This window comes from Argentina anserina, chromosome 3, assembly GCF_933775445.1.
Source record: "Argentina anserina chromosome 3, drPotAnse1.1, whole genome shotgun sequence".
Taxonomy (NCBI): Eukaryota; Viridiplantae; Streptophyta; class Magnoliopsida; order Rosales; family Rosaceae; genus Argentina; species Argentina anserina.
The window spans coordinates 3,786,056-3,805,313 of record NC_065874.1 but is presented as its reverse complement, the minus strand read 5'-3'; the positions used below and the strand labels follow the sequence as shown (position 1 = coordinate 3,805,313).

Below are 19,258 nucleotides of genomic sequence, written 5' to 3'. Positions count from 1 at the left end.
CGTCTTTCCAAACCAACTGAAACATGTGAACAACGATCGCATTTCTACTTCCACACTGATTCTGATGGATTGCACAACATTCTTTCAGTTCAATTTTGTGGTTACTAGTAGTCAAGAATATAATCATTAGAAGACAAAACGATTTGCGTTTTTGTTGATTTTTAGTACAGCAATACAGAATTCCGATCATGAAACATCATTCCAAATCTTTGAAGAAAGAAAAATAGAACCTGTCAACCTCTTTGAACTTAAATTTGAGCCTAAAAAATTATTCATAGATCATGTGGCCAACGCCAACCAAGTCTGATTTGGAAACAAAACAAAACTGAGAGGAATATAGAGAGGCTCGTTGAAGGTGGGCTACTATGTTATTACTTCATCTCAGTTTTGTCTTACTCTCATCAAGTGGATGAACAAAAACATTCAGAAGCAAACCACCTTAAGTTGGCTTGTTCAATGTATGCATCACAACCAAGACTCATAAAATATTGTAATTGGAAAAGAAAAACGAGTCAAAAATGATAATTGGGGGTATCAGTATATTCATATTCTTGGGCAAGAACATGTAATAGCTACGGCCATGATGAAAAAACATGAATATTGGATCAGAATTGACTTTGAGGCTTCTCTTGCTGTAGAGGATGTGTTGGCAACTCATTGTTTAATTGGTCTCCTTATTTCTTTTTGTCATTCTATTCTTGTGAAAATGGATAATGGGATAAGGTCACATGAGATGAGCTTTAACTTGAGAGCCAAGGCTGCCAAGCTACCATTTTTGACCCCCTTCCTTCTGTCACTTGTATGTAAGATCATTGACTCACTCAACTTAAGACTGCTACCGCCATTTCCTTACTATATCGTTTTCATTTTACTTCTTTTCAGTTTTTTCGCGATTTTCAGGGTATCTACAACAATGTGGAGAAGAAGGATTCATGTTTCCCCTTGGCTATTCCAGAGGCAAAGAGGCGTTGCTAGCTTCAGGTGCATCTGATATTCTGGTAAGCACCAAAGGGTCGTTTTCATCTGGAGAAATCCATTATTTTGAGGCCCCTCTGTATTAAGTACTCAACAAGAAAGTTTTACCACGCTTTAACAGCAGGATTGTAGATTTGTAGGAATTGTAGACACAGTTTGAATAGTAATTTGCATTACATGCTTGAAATTCCTGTCATATTCTATCAGAAACTAAATCTACAGAAGTAAGAAACAGATGGTAACAATATTCAGGTGGCCAAAACACTCCTCACAGAAATAGCAGAAATACAAAACAAGTCTAGCTGGCAAAAATATCAGCTAGCTGTTAGTGACAACTTAGTGTCTTTGACATTACATTAAAACTTCAACTTACACATATGAGCTGCAGGGCCATTCGGACAGGGTTTCATTACAAGTGGAAAACAAACATCAAGACTTGAGAAACCTAATTTGGTTGGAGTGTGCACTCAGCAATTTTCTCCCAAGATTTGAGAGTTTTATCTTCAGGGTCGGTTTTGTACAGTGCAAGGCGAGTAACAAGGAATCTCAGACTAGTAATGCTCTCATCCAGAATGCTGGCTTTCTCTTGAGCTTTTTTCTTATCTTCTTCGCTGAGATCTGCGTAAAGGATACTCAGATGCGGCATATAAGCTGCATTTAATTCAATGATCGTTAGTATTCAACCAAGAACAATAGTCTTGCAACAAAGTAAAAAAAGCAAGTAAAAACCATATGCAATCTCATCATTATTTCTAAATGCTCAAGAAAACCTTAGAAGAGTTCATTTTAATTACATGGAAAAAGGGTGTTCAACAAGCGCTCTAATTTTTGTATTCTGCAAACCACATATGGATATAGTTGTATAAGTTACCTGATAAAGCTAAACGCTAAGCAACCACATCATAAGAATTGGGCATTCATGATACAAGCAAATCTACTAGCTCCTAAAATAGGTACTCTACCAAAATATATGCAGGGAAGTTCAGTTTCACATACAATTATCAGTATTGGCAATCTAATCTTCATTGTCAAACTCAACCATACCCATAACAAAATTTGTATATATTATGGTCAACCACTCAACCTACCAGTATCACCAATCTGGTGCATATATAGATTCCGATTTTGCAGACACAGTTCCACCATTCCCAATATAATCTACATTGCCTAAAATCCTAAATGCTTAACAGAACACAGAAGAGAAATTGGCTATTCCAGATGCAATCCACTAGTTTCCTCAATAGAAATGGGTATTCCACAAAACCCTGTAATATTTGCAGAAGAGTTCCTTCTCTGATTTCATTGCATAAAGATGCAACCTTTGACGAACGCCAGCTATTACAAGTTTATAACTCAACTTTTCAGGCAGAGCACCAAGTAAAATTCATTTCATCCTTCAATAACTGCTAGGCAATTCAAACCTAAAGACCAATCATCAACCGCAGTAACAATAACTAAGACTCTCACACCTTCTTTGTCTTTTCTCAATTTCCCCAGTCCAAACAAAACAAATAGTGACAGATATTTCCAAATATAACAAAGCACAAAACTCCAGTGTATATTAACATAGATTCATAGAACAAGGAACTCACGAGTTGACCTATTGTAACCAAAATGCCCACAGCAGCTGGCACTAGCTTCCATCACCTTAAGAAAAAAACAAAAGCCACAATCTTTCAATCTCGAACTTCCAAACCAACCAACCTTTTGAATCCCAGAGACAAACTCTAACCTGAGGAGTGGGATCGACGAGGAGAAACACACAAGTTCCGGTGGCAACCCTCGTGACTTTGGCCTCGTAGGCCTTCACCGCCTGCGCGGCCGTCTTAAACTTATTGAGGGCGTCTTCAGGGGTCAAGCTGATGGCCCCAACGACGGTGATGTGGGGGTCGAAGTAGAGCCCGGTGAACTCGGAACGGAGGCCCTCCATGAGCTTGTTGAGCCTTGGGGCCACGTCGTCCGGTGGGAGGGCCCAGACGGAGTAGGCGTACTTTTCTGGGGTGGTGGAGGCCATGAGAGACGTGAAGGATTGGAGTGAGATGAAGAGAGAAAAGGCAAAGAGAGGATCGGAGGGAGTTCAGTTCTTCTCATTTCATTTAGAGGTGTTTGGGTAGGCCTGTAAAATGGGTAGGGCAAGGCAGGGCCGGCCCGGCCTTAAAATGTGAAGACCCACGTATTACTTTTGCATATATAGATTTACTCTTTTGTGAAAGCAAGCCAAGAAAAACAAGGGCTCCTAGTCGCGCCTCACTATTGCAGCATATCTCCATGTCTCCCACTGTAGGATATCTTCTGTTTGGACATCCATGATCCATATATCTATCTGATTAATGTTCATTGCAAGATGCACGAACACGGCTATTTATAGTTTCTTTTTCATTAAGCAACTAATTTTTGGTGGTAGTAACATATTTATAATTAACCAAACTGTGAAGGAGATGATCCAACACTGGCTAAGTAGCTAGCCAACCACCAATGACAGTCGATGAACTACTGATTAACATAACATAAATATGTTCCTTTACATTACTTGAGAGACATCCATAGACTTGAACATTTCAACAGGTTCCTAACTAATTATAGGTACACTTGCGTACTTACAGCTAGAATATTTATTCATACCGACATACATATATGTTCCTTTCCAAGGGTCGATCTTGCTTGTTTGCCAATTATGCAATAACTAAGGAAAGGGTGCCCTTGTCAACATCTCAGTGCTCTTAATGTCCACCGCAAAACCCTTGCCGTGATTTTTCCAGTAATCTGCCTGCGGGTTGATCAACTCCGGCTCTCCAATCTCCAACCTCAAGTGGCTTATGGCCTCTGTGGATATATTGTACTTCTCATCCCTCCTCGCCACCAGTTTCGGCTTCACATGCCCCAAGTTCACTGGCTGCGGTGACACCATCAGGGAAGGTGCCCCCAATGGAAGCCTATCACCTAACCATGCACAATAACTCGATCAATATGGGGTACCAGAAGTGGTAAACTTATAATTGGCCTTCGCTTATATGAACTATATATGAAAACAACACAAACTTCAATTACCTCTATCAACCTGCCATGTGCACCAGAATTTGCCATAAGTTTTTGCCAAATTTTCAAGCTCTGGCTTAGCAACCATCTCAGGGATCCGGGGATTGACCCAAAGACCCGCTTTGATTTCATAAGCATGAGAATGCCAAAGCTTTTGCTCCTCCGGAGGCAAAGCCTCAAAAGTCCGATCTGATACTATGTATTCAATACCTGCATGCGTGAGGAAAACGTACAGTAAACTACAAAGAAGTCATTTTAGCCCAAAAACGACTAGTTTGTTTTTGTTCTAAGAGTACCAAGGAGGCGGCCGTGAGAGTCGTCGGAGTCGTAGACGGCGCACTGGAAGAAGTCCTGGTTGAGGCGATGAACATAGTGATGAGCCTCGATCTGACGAGTCGGGTCGTGGCTGTAGAGAGCGAAGGTGCAGATGTGCTGGCTCATCTGCTTCACAGGCTTCAGCGACTGCATTATCTCCGCTCCTTTGTCAAGCATGTGCTGCCCCATCGTCATCGAATTCCCCGGCGTCATATCGTCGCTGCTACCGCAGACAGGGTTCGGAGTCGGTCTCTGGTCACTGGAGGCCATCTCAAACGATTTCGTAAGTTGTTTTGCTCTTGCCGTCTATGTGATCAGTGAAGAGTGTCAATGGTTTAGTTCAGAGCTGGTTTTGAGGGTTTTTGAGGAAGGGGTGAGTGGGGACGCGGTGGGATCTGAGGTCTCCACGTGGACATGCAGGTTTGCAAGGTGGCTGAGGCTTGTGAAGTGAGGAAGCCAAATGGGGAAGATGGAGAATACTTGGGCTTCTCCGGTGGGGATAATGACACCTGGTGGCTAGGTGCGTTTGGTTCCTATATAAGGATAACTTTTATTATTTTTTGTTTAACAAAAAATTAATTTAATCAATTAGGATTTATCCATGCCACTATTTATATTAGGGTTTTACCTGAGAAGATTCACATTCGTCTAGAGGAGGGTGAAAGTCAGAGAGTGAACGCCGATGGCAGCTCAGGTAATCCCATTTTGGGTCCTCTTCTAGTTACATAATTGACCATTTTGTATTAATTCATTGATCAAAAGTCACCATATATTAAAATCTTTCGTCTGTGGCGTCAATTTGTGTCTCTAGGTTATATTTAGAAAATTGACATTCTTGGTCAGGTTTTCACACCAGCGTGAAATCTAGAGCCCTAGCGGTGTGTTTTGGCGAACAAGCTAGCATAGATCTATATATGGAAAACACAAGCCAACCAGAATAATATCCGACCCCAATTTCTATAGTAGCTAGCGGCTGTGAATTAGTATTGTGTTATAAAAAAGTATGCTAGTGTTATAGTTTTCAGAGTTTAATTACACTATGATTCCCTTAGCTCAGAATCATAGCTCAGAGTACATTAACGTACTTATTTTTTAGAAAAGAGTCTGATCAATGTTCATAGAGTTCGTACATTGGACTAATAAGGTAAAGGAAAAAGTGAGTTGGATCCTCATTCTTAAACCAGTGAATTCCATAGGTACGGCTGTTGTTCCTAAGTAATTAAGTTAATTCACTTAATTGTAACAGTTAAACACTCCCTTGTTTGTAACTGTATTATCATAGTGTTAATATTTTGAAGAACTTCGATCGACTATGGTCTCTGTATTCTTAACAGTTGTCTACTTAAGTAGAGCATCATTGATTTGAACTCTGTGATGTTAGACACTTCGATTAGTATCTTTATTGAAAGTTCATTTTGACATTTGAATCTGCCATTGTCCATATGCAATCTGCTGTAGTACTTTTGTCTGAAATTCTTGTGTTCAATATTCAGGGTTCGGGTTATGGCTACTCTTCTGGTGGGAGGAAAAACAACGGGAAAAAAGCTCAAACCATCTGTTGCGCGAAACGAATGCTTCAAGTGCGGCCTCCTTGGACATTTCGCCCGAGATTGCCCTTCTGCAGGTGATCGGCAGATGCGTGCAAGTGCAGTCAATGCCCAACCAAATGTGGGAGGGGAGCATTCAAGCAAAGACCCCATTGTTTACTCATATGGTGGAAGGAAAAGCCCTTACTGGGAAGATGACTGCTTCAAGTGTGGGCGCTCTGGACATTGGCAGCGAGAGTGCCCTTTGGTGAATGGTGGTAAGGATGATAGCGGTGATGGAAAGCGCAGAGAATTTGATGTATCCTTGAGATGGCCTTTCTGAATAGGAGGAGAAGTAGTCATTTTCTGTTATATTGCAGCTACTAGCCTTTTTTCATGTTTTATTTCGTTATAGATACAGAAACATTTCAAGCATTTGAATATGAGTTTTAAGACTTGGTATTTGATTGGGTTTGATGAACTCGAAAACGAGCTGGATATCTATTCTTTGCTTCTGTATGATACTATGATTGAGTCTGGAGACAACTATCTGCTGTAAAACCAGTGAAGGAAAGCTGGAAAGGCTCCCACATTGAGAAAAAGAAATAATATAGGCGTTTAAGTGAAGAAGCAAGTGCTTATTGTTCACGACCTTACTTGAACAGGATCTGTTATATAGGATCGTACCTCTGTATCCTTGATTTCTAAGGAGACAGGAATCTAAACCTGGTGGATGAAGCAAAGCCATGCGGCCAGAGCGTGATTAACGGCTGGTGATCTTCGGGTCACCATGGCTGTAGATGATCGTTCTCAGCTTGGTTCACCCAAGTCTGGGGTGGTTGCTTGGCTGTCTGACAGGTTCCCTCTTTTTCAATTTTTTTTCTTCTTTTCAGACGTCATTCCTTCTGTTTGCTTTAAATATGTGATTCAGGTGTCTGATTTTGTTTTTTTATTGCATGTGTTTCTTCCTTTCTACTTCATCAAGTAAACATAATTGACTGTGAGTTTTTGACACCAGGTGCTACTGGTGCATTGAACTTCCTCATCATAATTTTACGTTTGATGAACACAACAAATTGATTAGTTACAATTACTAGCTTAAAGGAAACAAACTGACAGTTGAATTATGTATTGAAAAGTATCTAATTTGTACCCGTTACATATTAAACCCCATACATGATTAAATTCTCTGTGTATTTTTTTTAGCTTGATAAGCTCTCTTAGAGGTCATCCTCTTCCTTCTCCTCTTTCGAGACCAGCATAGGACTCCCTGGCCTATACTTGTACTTCCTTGCAACAAACAGATAGATGAAGAAGTTCAAGAAGCTCATCCCTGAAAGTAACCAGTAGAAAAGGTTCAAATTGTTCCTGTTGATGTTGTTCCCAGCCAACCAACCCCCATTGTTCCCATGTGTTGCTGCATTAACAATCTTAACCAACACTGTGCTGAAGAAGTACCCAAGTGCCATTGAGCTCCACAGGAAGCAAGTCGAGATCGACTTGAGCGCTTTTGGTGCCTCGGAGTAGAAGAACTCGAGAAGACCGACGTAGGTGAACATGTCGGCAATTCCGAAAATGAAGTACTGGAATGATAGCCAGAATGTGCTGATGGGCAGTGGCTGCAGCACTGGGATTGCATCCAGCATGTTGTTGTCTCTTGCGACGTCTTTTCTCTTGACTTCCATGATTCCGGCCACGCCCATGGAGACGCAGGAGAGGACTAGGCCGACGCCTATGCGCTGTAGATGGGTGATTCCGGAGGGAATGCCGGTGATTTTGCTGGCCACGGGTACAAAGATGCGGTCATAGACGGGGATTATGATGACGAGAAACATAACCGGGAGGATGGGAAGTGAGGCTGGTGGGATTTTGAAGTGTTTAGTGACGCTGGTGTCCATGGTCACGCCTTGTTGGATGGAAAAGGTTTGAAGCTGAGCCAAGCAAAGAGTCATTATAATTGTGCAGAGGAATATGGGCACCATGCCTAGTAATATCTTTGCATTTTCGACTTGGGTGACTCTGCAAAGCTTCCATGGGTTTAGAGATCCGGGAATATCATTTGGCCCTCGTTTAACTGCTGCCTTGTCCAAGAAGCCGAAAATGGGTCTGTGAGGTAGGAATTCTTCTTCAATTGAAGCTTCCTTGTCTGCGTCGATCTCATAGAGATCTGAAGGGTCAGAAGGAAGGGTGAGATTTCGGTTGCGGATTGCTGCGACATACACCTGATAAAGGGCGTGGAGAAGTAGTTAGTTACTTGTGATGTAAGTAATTGGTCTGAAGAAACATAGTATGGTTTGGAAGTATTCATAGATAAATTATGTATGTGTCATCACTGTCATGGAAAAAAACCTGTATAATTTCGATTATGGCACTAGTTCCTCGGATAGGTTGTATCCGGTACATAGGCAATCCGGAGAAGAAGACGACGACACCTAAGAACATGGCGATTGTAGAAATCCCAAATCCCCAATCCCATCCTCTATTGTCTTGGATCCACACAATTAGTGTTAGGCTCACAACACCACCCAAACATACTGCTAGTAAGAGAAGATTGAAGAAGCTAGACATCTTCTTCGCCTCTTTCGGATCTTTCTCTTCGAATTGATCAGCACCATGTGAAGGCAAGGCGGCTTTGACTCCTGCAGATCCGGCTGCCAATATGTAGAGAGCAATGAAAAGCAAAGCCGCATTGCCACCACTTACTTTCTCGCAAGTAGAGGTTGGATCAAACACATTACAGACTGGTGGCTGGAGCTTCGGATAGTGAGCTTGCACAGTTAGTAACGCTAGCCCCTGAAGAATGTTAGAATTAAAATTTTGTCACGGAAGAGATCAAAATTTAATTGAACAGAAAATGCACAGATTATGGAAGTTTGAGTAAGTTTTGCTTACCACGAACTCCAAGCAAGCTGAAATGAGAAGGGTTTTGAAGCGGCCGACGAAGGTGTCTGCAAGGATTGCCATGAAAATCGAGAGAATGTAACCTGTGCCGGCAAAGTTGGTAAGCTGGTTAGCAGCATCAGATATTTCGAAATGCATCACCCCATTGAAGTATGTAACCAAGTTCACAGCAAGCGCCAAAGTCGCCATGTTCTCAAAAGCAAATGTTGCTGCAGCACAGACATTGTTATATTGAATATTTTACCAAAGTATGCCAGTGATTTTATGTACCATATTACAATTTGAGTCTCATAATTTTACCTAGTATGAGAAAAGCAGTTCTCATTCCTCCATGCTTTTGTTTCACGGCTGTTCTTCCCTTCCAATCCACCTTTCCTTCAACAAAATCAAACTTCTTCTCCTGGGGTGGCAGTAAAGATCACTAATTAGTAAGATCAAAATCGACGTAACATAAAAAGACACAGGCACACATTAGTTAAACTTACCATCTCCATAGCTACAAGGTATATCTTGAGCTAGGCTTCAGAAGAATTATGTGTTGATGAGAGTCTGAATGAAACTTAGGTTTGTATATATAAGGCTTCAGCAATGAAGAAACGGTTGTGGGAACTATGTAAGTTGATGACGAGAGACATAATTTGTCATGACCAGAATGCCCTCGAGTTTTGTTGGAATGCTGGTGCATGTTTTGCTATAACGTTGCCGACTTGAAGTGAAAGAGATTCGAACGACTTTGTCAAACATTGGACAAGAGGAAACATGTACGACGACGGCAGAGTGAGAGCTACCCCTTCAACCTTTACTATTTAGTTAAGAACAAATTATCGTAATGTCTGACGATGCTTAGCAAACTGTGTATGTCATTGTGTTTGTGCTCTGTATAAGAGTTGGGAAGTCAATTTTCTACATTTGTTCGCAGAGCTCATTTGTGTGAGTTTATACACAAGACGTTGAAGACGCCTAAACATATATATACTTTAGGTAAAACGTTAGAAGTTAATAATTAGAACCGATATTATTGTTTGAACAATGAAGTGCAATATGATTAAGTGTAATTAACGGAGAGTTAATTATTTTTGTTATACTAGAACATTTTATTGCATTCATGAAATGGGGGAAGCTAACACCAGTTGTTGTACGGTTGTACCTAACCATAGTGAAATAGAGAAGTTCTAATATAGGTCTTTCGTGATAGATTTCCTTTAATTTTTTTTTTTGCAAGATTTCCTAATTCATGGTTCATAATTTCTTGTCCACAAATGAAAACAGAAGCACTGTATAAAAATGCATTAAAAAAGGAGCACAATGATAGTAGGACGTGAGAATAGTGTTATTTTTGGTGTTCAATTGGAGGATCAAAACTGAAACTGGATAAAACATGAAGTAGAAGTTTGGGTAGTAGAATTTGAGTCTATATATATAACCCTAAAAAAAATGGATAATGCAGGAAGCTAGACAACTACTCATAATGAAAATGAGTTTTAATTACCAGCTGAAAATTGACACTAACAAAATCCAAAAGTTGCAACATTTCATATTACATCTAGGGGTTCATTGTTTCCTGTCTACACAAGAAAACATGCAGAAGCTCTTTACAATAATGCAACAAAATTGAGCAAAAGAATAGATTGAACGATTCATAAGAAGGAAAAGAAAAGTACATCGCGTAGGGATGAAGTATTCAAAGAGTACTAGTTGAGTTAATTCCAAAAACGCAAGTACTTGTCACGATCTAACTCTAGAAATGTTACACCGGAGAAATCACAAGAGTCTATTTTCACCCAATTCCAAAAGCATCTGAACAGCAGGGTCACCGAGCCTGTCCTTGCTCTTAGAGAACCTTTGCTTTTGGACACTAGCAACTTACCAGTCGCTTTTTGCAGAAATTATTTACAGATCAAGATCACAGCAACATAGTTTTCACGTAGTCACATCTCTTCATTTTGTTAATACAAATGCCATGTCTGATAGAGCTTTGGATTATAACATGAAAAAGGACCTGTATGTTGTTACCCTGGAAACGAGAATATTAAACAGAAAGCTGACAAACTACCTCAAAATTCAACTATGTCATTCTGTGATTGATTCTCAATTTGCCTCTCCCGGTTGCAGCTATGAAGTACTTCCTAAATCATGGAGGTTAAGAAAGGTGTGTACACGAATGTATTATATTTCAGTAAAATCCTACATGTCAGTCTCAGCCAACTTTTATACGCGTTGTGGTGTTCAGAGTTTGCATGTGTAAGCATATATTGGAACAAATATGCTTTAGCTTGATATGCATTTAAACGATTGAAACAGACATGAAAGAAAGAAGCCTTGCATCATCATGAAGCAGTGGATTGACATTGGTGTTGTGTACGCTAAAAGTTGGGAGCAAACAATGAAGTTCCCGACGGCTTAAATTACATTTAAGCTTCTGGTAGAACTATCCAGTAGTGTGTATAACTTATAAATCTATATGAAGCATTTATGTAAAATACATGGTGAAAATGATAGACTAAGTCGCTCTGTCTCTGGGTTTGTTTAAAAGGGAGACAAGTGCATGGTACTCATCACTCAACTGTAGTTACTGTTGTCTCACTTCACAAGCATAGAGCTTTACTATAAGGCCATAGTTTCTATCACTAATCTATTGTTACCCACGTCTCATTGATTGGAAGTACTTCACAAAAGAAGATTACAGTACTTCTCTAAATAATGGAATCTAATTTCACTGAAGCTCATCAAAAAGTCAAAATGGATTCTGAACAAGTTGATGGGATCATTTTTCTCCCACCAAATATAAAAGAGCTGCCAAAATGGTAAAATGTTCCTTCAGTCTTTGTCTAAGTTGATATGCACTCAAAACTGATAAAACATACATAAAAGAAGAAGCCTTGCATCATCAAACAAACTCCTAATTATAACACACAAGCACTGATGTCACTGGGAAGGATTTATAGATAAATGAACATCTGGTATATGATTATTCAACATATGAAAATTGTCGTCTGATTAAAGAACGAAAAAATCTCAACCAATTTTAAATGAAAAGCCTGCAGATAAACGATGAGGTGACCATCAATTGAAGATGACAGGGACAAAATGTACATGAAAGAACTCAGGGATTGCCTGTGCAAAGAATGATTGACTAAGTAGTCATTTAGTGGAGAAAAAACCTACAATTTACCTTCAAAAAGGGCAGAGGATCAGTAATTTAGCAAGGAGTATTTTACACGCAATACAATCTTTCCCTTGTCCACTCCAAGCTTAGCTCCTGTGACTAACCAATGTCCAGGGATATCTTGAGGCCCCTTTGACATTTCTGTCAAGTCTACTAACTTTCCTAGTTTGTCCTTTTTGTCTTCAGAGTTTCTATTATTTGAATGTGACGAAGAAGAGCCATCAGGCCTCTGTGCAGAAGGGGTGGCGGGACTGTGATCCCACACCGACCGTCGGATTGTGCAGCCTGGTACTTTTGAAAAGAGGAGTTTGAGGTGCAAAACATTTTTGGCGCCAAAATCCCAAACGCCAAGCTGCGCTCCGGTGACAATGTGAACACCAGACAGGTCACCAATAGAAGTTTCTACATGCTCTATTGGTGCAGTGCTTACGTGGGAGAAGTTCTTCCACTTGATTGGCTCAAACCAACGACTATCTTGCTCCTCTGGACCTTGCCACCTAGGTGCACCTATGGCCATATGTGCATCCCAGTGGGGTTGAAGAATCTTGGGAAGGGACACTAGATGCTGCAAATGTATAGCAAGTCGGTTCTGCTTGCTGCCTTCCAGGTTAAGCCTGAGCCCTGTGACAGGCTTACGGCCTACTGTTACCTGCAGAAGCAACAATTTTTCAACATAGGTAGAGTGACATTACTGTTGGACAGAAAGGAAGATACGTATAGTGAATGTGAGACAATATAGGATAAGGGAATCTATAAATAGCCAAATAGCTGAATGTTAGATGACATGTTGAAGGAATGAGTCAGTCCATGCAATAATTTGATGGGACCAGCTATTAAATGACTAATAGGAACCAAGATACATACCTGATCCGGACTGATATAAAGCTTGGGACCCATCAAGCTGAACTGAAGGGATGAACAGACAGGTTCTTTCCTTTGCAGATTTTTTTGCTCTGGGGCCCAAACTTGAGCAATTTGAAAGTCCAGGAAATACTGCAGATCTTCAATCGGTGGTTTGTCTGGTAAAAAGTTACAAACATAAATGTTAGAAACAAAATCGCAAACACAAAACTTGAAAAAAAAAGTGAAAACTGCAACTCCAAGTTGTAGAAAGACCAAAAGAAATACTGGATTACGATTCCTAAAACCCATGAAAATAGGATAAAGAGACTTCATTTCCTTTCTGGCCTATCAGTATTTTTTTTAAAAAAAACAGCATGTTAGGAGGGGGACCAAAAGGTAAAAGCCCTACCCAAAAAAAAACCAAATACAAATACAAATACAAACCCAGATCCTGAATTTACAACATGATACTGTGTGCTTATAGTCTATGATAAGGATAAATCTCACAGCAATATTGTGGCTTTCTTCATTCTAAAGATTCTGTAGGTGCCATTGGGGCAACAAAGTATAATATGCAGGACAATTTTCTCAACTTCACAAGCTTGGGTAACAGAAACGTTCAAAATTACATGTATTTAATAAGCAATATATGACAAGGTTTAGAAGGCACAAAAGTGTTTTTCAAATCTGACAATATCACTTTTACTTAGCAATCTTCTGCCCCACTGCATATCACTGCTCCAGGCTAGACCAAGAACTACAAGGACATCAACTTAACTGCCCTAGCCTCTATTTTCTTTCTATTCAAGCCAAATATTATTTTAAATTGAGGTAAAATTATCTTCATAAAAAATGACCACTCAATACTTCTTTGCGCTGAAATGAATATGGCGGTTTTCTCTTTTCTTCAGAAAAAGAAAGGTGATTAGTATCTAAAAAAATGAAGTCTTAGAGGTATTCTTCCCTAGTTGGTAGAATTAAATAGTGCATTGTTTACTTAGGGTCCTGTCATAATTCAAAATAATGCCCATTAAGATTCAAAATAATGACTATTTTTAAAATAATTCACGATAATACTGACATTAAGATCTAAAATACATATAATAATGGCCATTGGATTAGATTCACAGTTGCATTAAAGAAAATAAGATGTAAACTTGACTGATGACTGGGAAAAGAAAAGAATAAGGAACTCTGATATTGGGGCTTACACTCTAGATATAACTCAATTGCACGGCTCAAGTGCTTTATTCCGGGCACTCCTTCAAGAAGAGAAACAATAGGTGTAAATGTCATATTGATCACATCTGGTGCTAGTTGTACTGTCTCCGCCCACTTGGTATGACTCTGCTCAAGATCATCACCTCCCCTCCTCCTGAAGATGACCGTAACATCCTAGAGAAAGAAAGAAAAATGTAAATGGTCAGAACAATGAGAAGTAATTTCAATTGGGAGAAGTGACACTAAATTCAACCGGAACTTCAGATTTTAGTCTTTTTCATTCCTCAGGAAATCAACTTGACGGTTTGGACCCTTATGGTATGGAGTTGCCCAAAAACAAAATTTACTACAACAGACTTGGAAGTTAAAATCAGTGGAAGGTAGAAAATAAAGTCTCCTTTGAATGACCTTGTCCTTGTATTTGATGGGGCCATCCCTTGACTGGCCTTTTGAGCCGAGAAAATTATCATACACTGTTGTCTTTTACGTAATTCTAAATGTCTGATAATGACATAGGAGACAACACACACACAAAGGAAATGCATACGACACAAACCTTGTCCTTGTATTTTAAGGGGCCAGCACTTGACTGGCCTTTTGAGTCAATAAACCTATCATCACCGATGTCTTTCACATAATTCTGAATGTCTGATAATGATAAAGGAGATGACTGGTGCTGCCTAACATAGACCACATCTCTTCCACCAATTGTCGCCGACGTGACTATATGTGTACCAAAGTTCTCAATAAAACTGAACATGATCAAGAAAACATGTCAACTGAAGGACAAAAAGTAAACATATATATGTATAAATAGAACAAGCCAAAGACCAACAAAAAATATGTCAAGATAATTATCTCCGTAACTGAATTACTCTTAGTTATTCATTCAGAGAAACATTTGGTACTTAGTTGTGAACACATTGCAGGTTGGAGCAATTTAATCTCTTCAATATGAACCAATGGGGCACCATTTACAAGCACCATACAGCATAAAGAATTTTCACAGAACGCATACCAGTAAGCTTCTCTTTAGTACTAAATCATGTTTCAATAAGTTTTTAGTATCCTTTTTAGTGCACATATCTGCACAAAGTACAGACCAATTTAAGATTTAAGTACATCCCTATTTATATGAGCATATGTTAAACAATTATTTCATCATCATCATCAAGTTTTTCGAATGCAAATCATCACCTATTGATCAAAATAAGTTTGCAGAAAAATATATGCAATGACAGTTGTTACACCAAGTATGGCAAGTAATCACTCAACGGGCACTGCCAAATAACATTGTCCTTTAAATCTGATTAAGCATATAACCTTTTATATAAGTGTTTTACTGAGAATATTAGAACTCTGTTAGATATATTGGGCATTAATCTGTCAGGTTTAAAGTAAAATGACTTAAACAATATATATAGTTGCTTACCTTGCCAAAGCTGCAGGATCCCAAGAGTAAGGAACAGCATGTTTGATTTCATCACGCAGAACCAAATTTTCTGTTTCCAAGTTAACTTTGTATATAGGAATAAAGTATCCAACCATAGCAAGGTATTTGGTTGCTGCTGCATCAACTTGCCAAGAACCAGTAAAATTAAACATGGCATTGAAGCTTCCCAGAGGTATGCGGGTAGATAAACCTGATTTCTTATTAAAGTATTCTGCCATCTGCAATTTCAAAGGAAAGCATTTGAAAGTCAGAATCCCAGAAGAGAAAAGGATCCAATCTTTGCTAATTCTTAGACGATACACTTGTAAACTAAACTAAGAGAATTGTATGAAGACGAAAACATATATAAGCTAAACTAAGAGAATTATCACTGGTAGAGATCCTAGAAACCCAAACAACGCACAAAATCATGAACTGCAGACCAATCCATTGGACCATAAAACCCCAGCAAAGAAATATCATACTTCACTGTTAAATTAGAACCTTGGAAACTAACAAAGATGCTAAATCCGAGCAAACCTAATACTGAACCAAAGCTTCATAAATGACATAAGCAGCTAGAAGCATCCTGGTAAAACCCAATGGACCTACAAGTTGATGGAACTCAACTAAATCCAGCACAGAAACAACTGAAACTTTATAATGCATAATCACAACTTGGATGATAAACCAATGCCTAGACCCAAAAAATACAAGCAAAGCATCAAACTTCTAAAACAAACCAAGATACAATCACAGAATCTAAATACACCTTAGAACACTTCTTGAGCACAAGACCAATCCAAAGTTCCAATCTTAATAAAATAAAAGGATATAACCCATGAACCAAAGATGGATCAGCAATCACCTCATGGAAGCTACAGACAGGGACTCTCTCAATGGTTCTCTTCCCAGGTGAGCAGTCAATATCAGCAGGCACGTTTGGCACCACAAGCCCATCAGAAACAGCAAGATCTTTAGCCTTACTCTCATCCAGATTCACAAGCCTTGACCCAGGTGCTCCTTTGCAATACAGAAGCCTAATATCTGAAGTCACATCAAAGCCTCGACCAAGAGCTTGGATTGAGTTTGACAAAGTGGTCTTCAAAACTTCTGAACTCAGGTTTCTTGCTGCCATAGGAACAAAGGGTCTCTGTCTTCAATGTCCAAAGAGAAAGAAGAACAAGAAGAAGAAGGGTCTATGTATTAAGTTATTAGGGGGTGTTTTTGTCTTGGTTTTTTGATGGCGGCTTTGGTTTTAAAGACTGAAACTTTTAAGCGATTCTTTGTTCTTTGTTCTAAAAGGTTGCTTTTGACTGTAAGAAATGGCTGTACAAACGCGTTTAATGTGTGCTTGTTTGTGCAATTGCTGTGGACACTCCATTTCTTGCTTCATGCACTCCTTGTGTGTATAGGTATGAAATTGACTCAGACAAAGAGATTCACAGTTGACTGGTCATCCTTTGAAGGATAAGTTAAAGTCAAAGCAAGCCAAGAGCGCAATGGTATTAAGCTAACATTGTAGTTTAAAAGGTCCAGAGTTAGCTTTGATTAGAAGAAGTTTTCATTCATTTTCATGTAGATTTTTTTATTTTTGAACAATGAACAAGTCATGATTCAACAAACAATTCACTTTTGATTCCTTTTGTATATTTTTAATGGAAAAATATTTCATCAAGTTGTAATGTATAATGACCCAACAAGCTCATCAAGTTGGACTGCTTAGTACCTACTAGTTTATGGTTCATTAAGAACAAAGCAGATCTCATAATTCTCCAAATTTTCATCATTCTCTCTGCATTTATCCTCAGCTCAGTGGTTTACCATCGATCCTTGCTGCCATCCTTTTCGTGGTCATTCTTTGTTTACAATTTGAACCAAGGTGTTACCTCAATATGTTCAAATACTCATTTCAAAGAAATTTATTTTTTGTTAATTTCAATACATTTATGTATTGGAGTGTCTAACTCCGAAGTACATAATTGTATGATTGTAACGACCCCAAAATTTCAAGCTTAAAAACTCAAAATTTCAAAGTCGTTAAACACTAAACAATTTCAACGAATCGAAATCATTTAAAATGCCACAGCGGATCATCTCTGAGTTCAAAATACAACTCAGTTAAACCGATTATTACAACCCAAATTATAATTCAATATTATAACAAATGGAATTGCGTAATCCTCACAACAAACTCACAAGATAGTCACACAAAATCCTCACACAAGTTGGAGATAAATAACTTCAAGTCCTCTGAGCGGTCCGTCAATTCCCGCTAATCCACACCTGCGGAGTTATCCACTACACCATCGAATTGGTGCACCGGGATTGTAAACACAAACCCGGTAAGCTTTTACAGCTCGTATGAGTAAAATGAAAATATATAACTCGCATATCAATATATACGAAAATCCACAAATCAAACAAATATAAATGCACTCATGAGTCAGTGGACGGCCCATCTGGTTGTCCCAAAGAAAAAGAAGCGCTCATGAGGAATTAAGTAACCCTTCTGGTTACCCAAATGCATTTATAATACGGGTACCAAGAACGCTGGTACACATCTGTTACCCCTCTCGTAATACACCGCCGATATTGGATAGCCACCCGCTACCCAACATCCAAAACAATCTGAGTACCCATGAGCAGATAACCACCCGTTACCTCACATGCAGTACTAAGGCAGACAGACTAGAGCTCTAACTGTATCGTAACTTTCGCCCGGCCAAAGGCTAGGTTCCGACTTGCCAAACACGTACAATAATCTCACATCATATTGTACCAATCACGTCCGAAGACAAATCAACATTTTAACAATCTCAATGTTAAAAATCACGTACAATAATCTCACATCATATTGTACAAATCAAAATCACATGCTCGATATTTAAATCTCGTCATTGAAATGACATAAATCACGATAAAATCATAACAGTATATTATATAGCAAACTATATATATATGTACATATTTACCATTTATACAATATATATATAATCCATTATATCGTATACATGTCATATTTCATAAACACGTCCGAAGACAAAAACTCGTCCGAAGACAAAATTCGTCCGAAGACAAAACATTTTAACAAACTCATGTTAAAACCACGTACAATAATCACCTCATATTGTACAAAAATCACATCACATGCTCAACATTTAATTCTCGTCATTCGAAATGACCAATTCCAATGAATTCATAACAGTATATAATATAGCAAACTATATATATATGTACTTATTACCATTTATACGATATATACGTAATCCACTATATTGTATACGTGTCGTAATTCAATATTAAAAACTCTTGCAAAAATATTGGAATCACCGCAAGAGTAGATTCGTAAATAAGTGAGATTTTACTCACCTTCTTTCCTGCGTGCAACTTCCACGACCCTGAAAGTAATTTCCTCACTCGTTTCGTCAGTCACCTAATAGCACGATAAATGCTTAGAAAATGATACTTAAAATATCAGGTAACGAGTTCAGCACAGCTAAGTGTTGTTCATAAAACATTGTTCACGGGAACACTGTTTATGTTACTAATCACTGTTTCCTACAAACCACTGTTCACAGTTACTGTTTTACCAAAACACTGTTCACAGTTACTGTTTACCATGTCACTGTTCAAATTACTGTTACAGTTTACTATTCACAGTTACTGTTACAGACCACTATTCATGCGACGGTACTATTCACCGGTACTATTCACAGTCACTATTCATGCGGCGTTACTGCTCACCGACCGCCACCAATCATCACCAAATTTCACCACCACAACCTAAACAACATTTCCAACAACTTCCTAGTTGACACAAAGTTCTAAATCCGAGCCTAA

General features: G+C 38.9%; 4 protein-coding genes and 1 non-coding gene across 5 annotated transcripts; 1 reads left to right on the top strand and 4 right to left on the bottom strand.

Moving 5' to 3' along the window:
* Positions 1-1,125: 1,125 nt before the first annotated feature.
* Positions 1,126-3,168, bottom strand: LOC126788610 (cyclic phosphodiesterase-like). The gene is made up of 3 exons (XM_050514619.1): positions 2,708-3,168; positions 2,568-2,622; positions 1,126-1,626 (listed from the first exon to the last, which is right to left on the bottom strand). Exons 1-3 carry the CDS (start codon positions 2,987-2,989, stop codon positions 1,421-1,423), a joined length of 543 nt encoding a protein of 180 aa, XP_050370576.1. The 5' UTR covers positions 2,990-3,168; the 3' UTR covers positions 1,126-1,420.
* A 453-nt stretch (positions 3,169-3,621) lies between these two features.
* LOC126788604 (oil body-associated protein 2A) lies at positions 3,622-4,715 on the bottom strand. Its single transcript, XM_050514612.1, has 3 exons — positions 4,308-4,715; positions 4,024-4,221; positions 3,622-3,915 (listed from the first exon to the last, which is right to left on the bottom strand). Exons 1-3 carry the CDS (start codon positions 4,594-4,596, stop codon positions 3,659-3,661), a joined length of 744 nt encoding a protein of 247 aa, XP_050370569.1. The 5' UTR covers positions 4,597-4,715; the 3' UTR covers positions 3,622-3,658.
* A 1,784-nt stretch (positions 4,716-6,499) lies between these two features.
* Positions 6,500-6,713, top strand: LOC126789663 (small nucleolar RNA U3). Its single transcript, XR_007671579.1, has one exon. It is a non-coding gene; the product is annotated as a small nucleolar RNA U3 (small nucleolar RNA).
* Positions 6,714-7,020: 307 nt separating this feature from the next.
* On the bottom strand, positions 7,021-9,341 carry LOC126788591 (protein NRT1/ PTR FAMILY 4.6-like). Its single transcript, XM_050514594.1, has 5 exons — positions 9,239-9,341; positions 9,054-9,153; positions 8,745-8,962; positions 8,202-8,645; positions 7,021-8,074 (listed from the first exon to the last, which is right to left on the bottom strand). The coding sequence occupies exons 1-5, from the start codon at positions 9,245-9,247 to the stop codon at positions 7,073-7,075; spliced, it is 1,773 nt and encodes a 590-aa protein (XP_050370551.1). The 5' UTR covers positions 9,248-9,341; the 3' UTR covers positions 7,021-7,072.
* A 2,337-nt stretch (positions 9,342-11,678) lies between these two features.
* Positions 11,679-16,654, bottom strand: LOC126788592 (MACPF domain-containing protein CAD1). Its single transcript, XM_050514595.1, has 6 exons — positions 16,284-16,654; positions 15,416-15,654; positions 14,540-14,735; positions 13,974-14,157; positions 12,784-12,938; positions 11,679-12,568 (listed from the first exon to the last, which is right to left on the bottom strand). Exons 1-6 carry the CDS (start codon positions 16,551-16,553, stop codon positions 11,945-11,947), a joined length of 1,668 nt encoding a protein of 555 aa, XP_050370552.1. The 5' UTR covers positions 16,554-16,654; the 3' UTR covers positions 11,679-11,944.
* Between the last annotated feature and the right edge of the window lie 2,604 nt (positions 16,655-19,258).

Bases quoted from the DNA above. Each gene is read 5' to 3' on its own strand.
- LOC126788592 (XM_050514595.1), bottom strand. From the start codon at position 16,553: ATGGCAGCAAGAAACCTGAGTTCAGAAGTTTTGAAGACCACTTTGTCA. The intron at 14,158-14,539 runs GTTTGTGTCGTA...TTCTTTCTCTAG, and splicing joins CCTTAAAATACAAGGACAAG to GATGTTACGGTCATCTTCAG. The intron at 12,939-13,973 runs GTAAGCCCCAAT...ACTTTTTACCAG, and splicing joins AATTGAGTTATATCTAGAGT to ACAAACCACCGATTGAAGAT.
- LOC126788591 (XM_050514594.1), bottom strand. The intron at 8,963-9,053 runs GTAAAATTATGA...TCTGTGCTGCAG, and splicing joins AACTGCTTTTCTCATACTAG to CAACATTTGCTTTTGAGAAC. The intron at 8,646-8,744 runs GTAAGCAAAACT...AACATTCTTCAG, and splicing joins CAGCTTGCTTGGAGTTCGTG to GGGCTAGCGTTACTAACTGT.
- LOC126788604 (XM_050514612.1), bottom strand. From the start codon at position 4,596: ATGGCCTCCAGTGACCAGAGACCGACTCCGAACCCTGTCTGCGGTAGC. The intron at 4,222-4,307 runs GTACTCTTAGAA...TCACGCATGCAG, and splicing joins CTCTCACGGCCGCCTCCTTG to GTATTGAATACATAGTATCA. The intron at 3,916-4,023 runs GTAATTGAAGTT...GTGCATGGTTAG, and splicing joins CACATGGCAGGTTGATAGAG to GTGATAGGCTTCCATTGGGG.
- LOC126788610 (XM_050514619.1), bottom strand. From the start codon at position 2,989: ATGGCCTCCACCACCCCAGAAAAGTACGCCTACTCCGTCTGGGCCCTC. The intron at 2,623-2,707 runs GTTAGAGTTTGT...TTTTTTCTTAAG, and splicing joins TCGTCGATCCCACTCCTCAG to GTGATGGAAGCTAGTGCCAG. The intron at 1,627-2,567 runs GTGAGTTCCTTG...AATTAAATGCAG, and splicing joins TGGTTACAATAGGTCAACTC to CTTATATGCCGCATCTGAGT.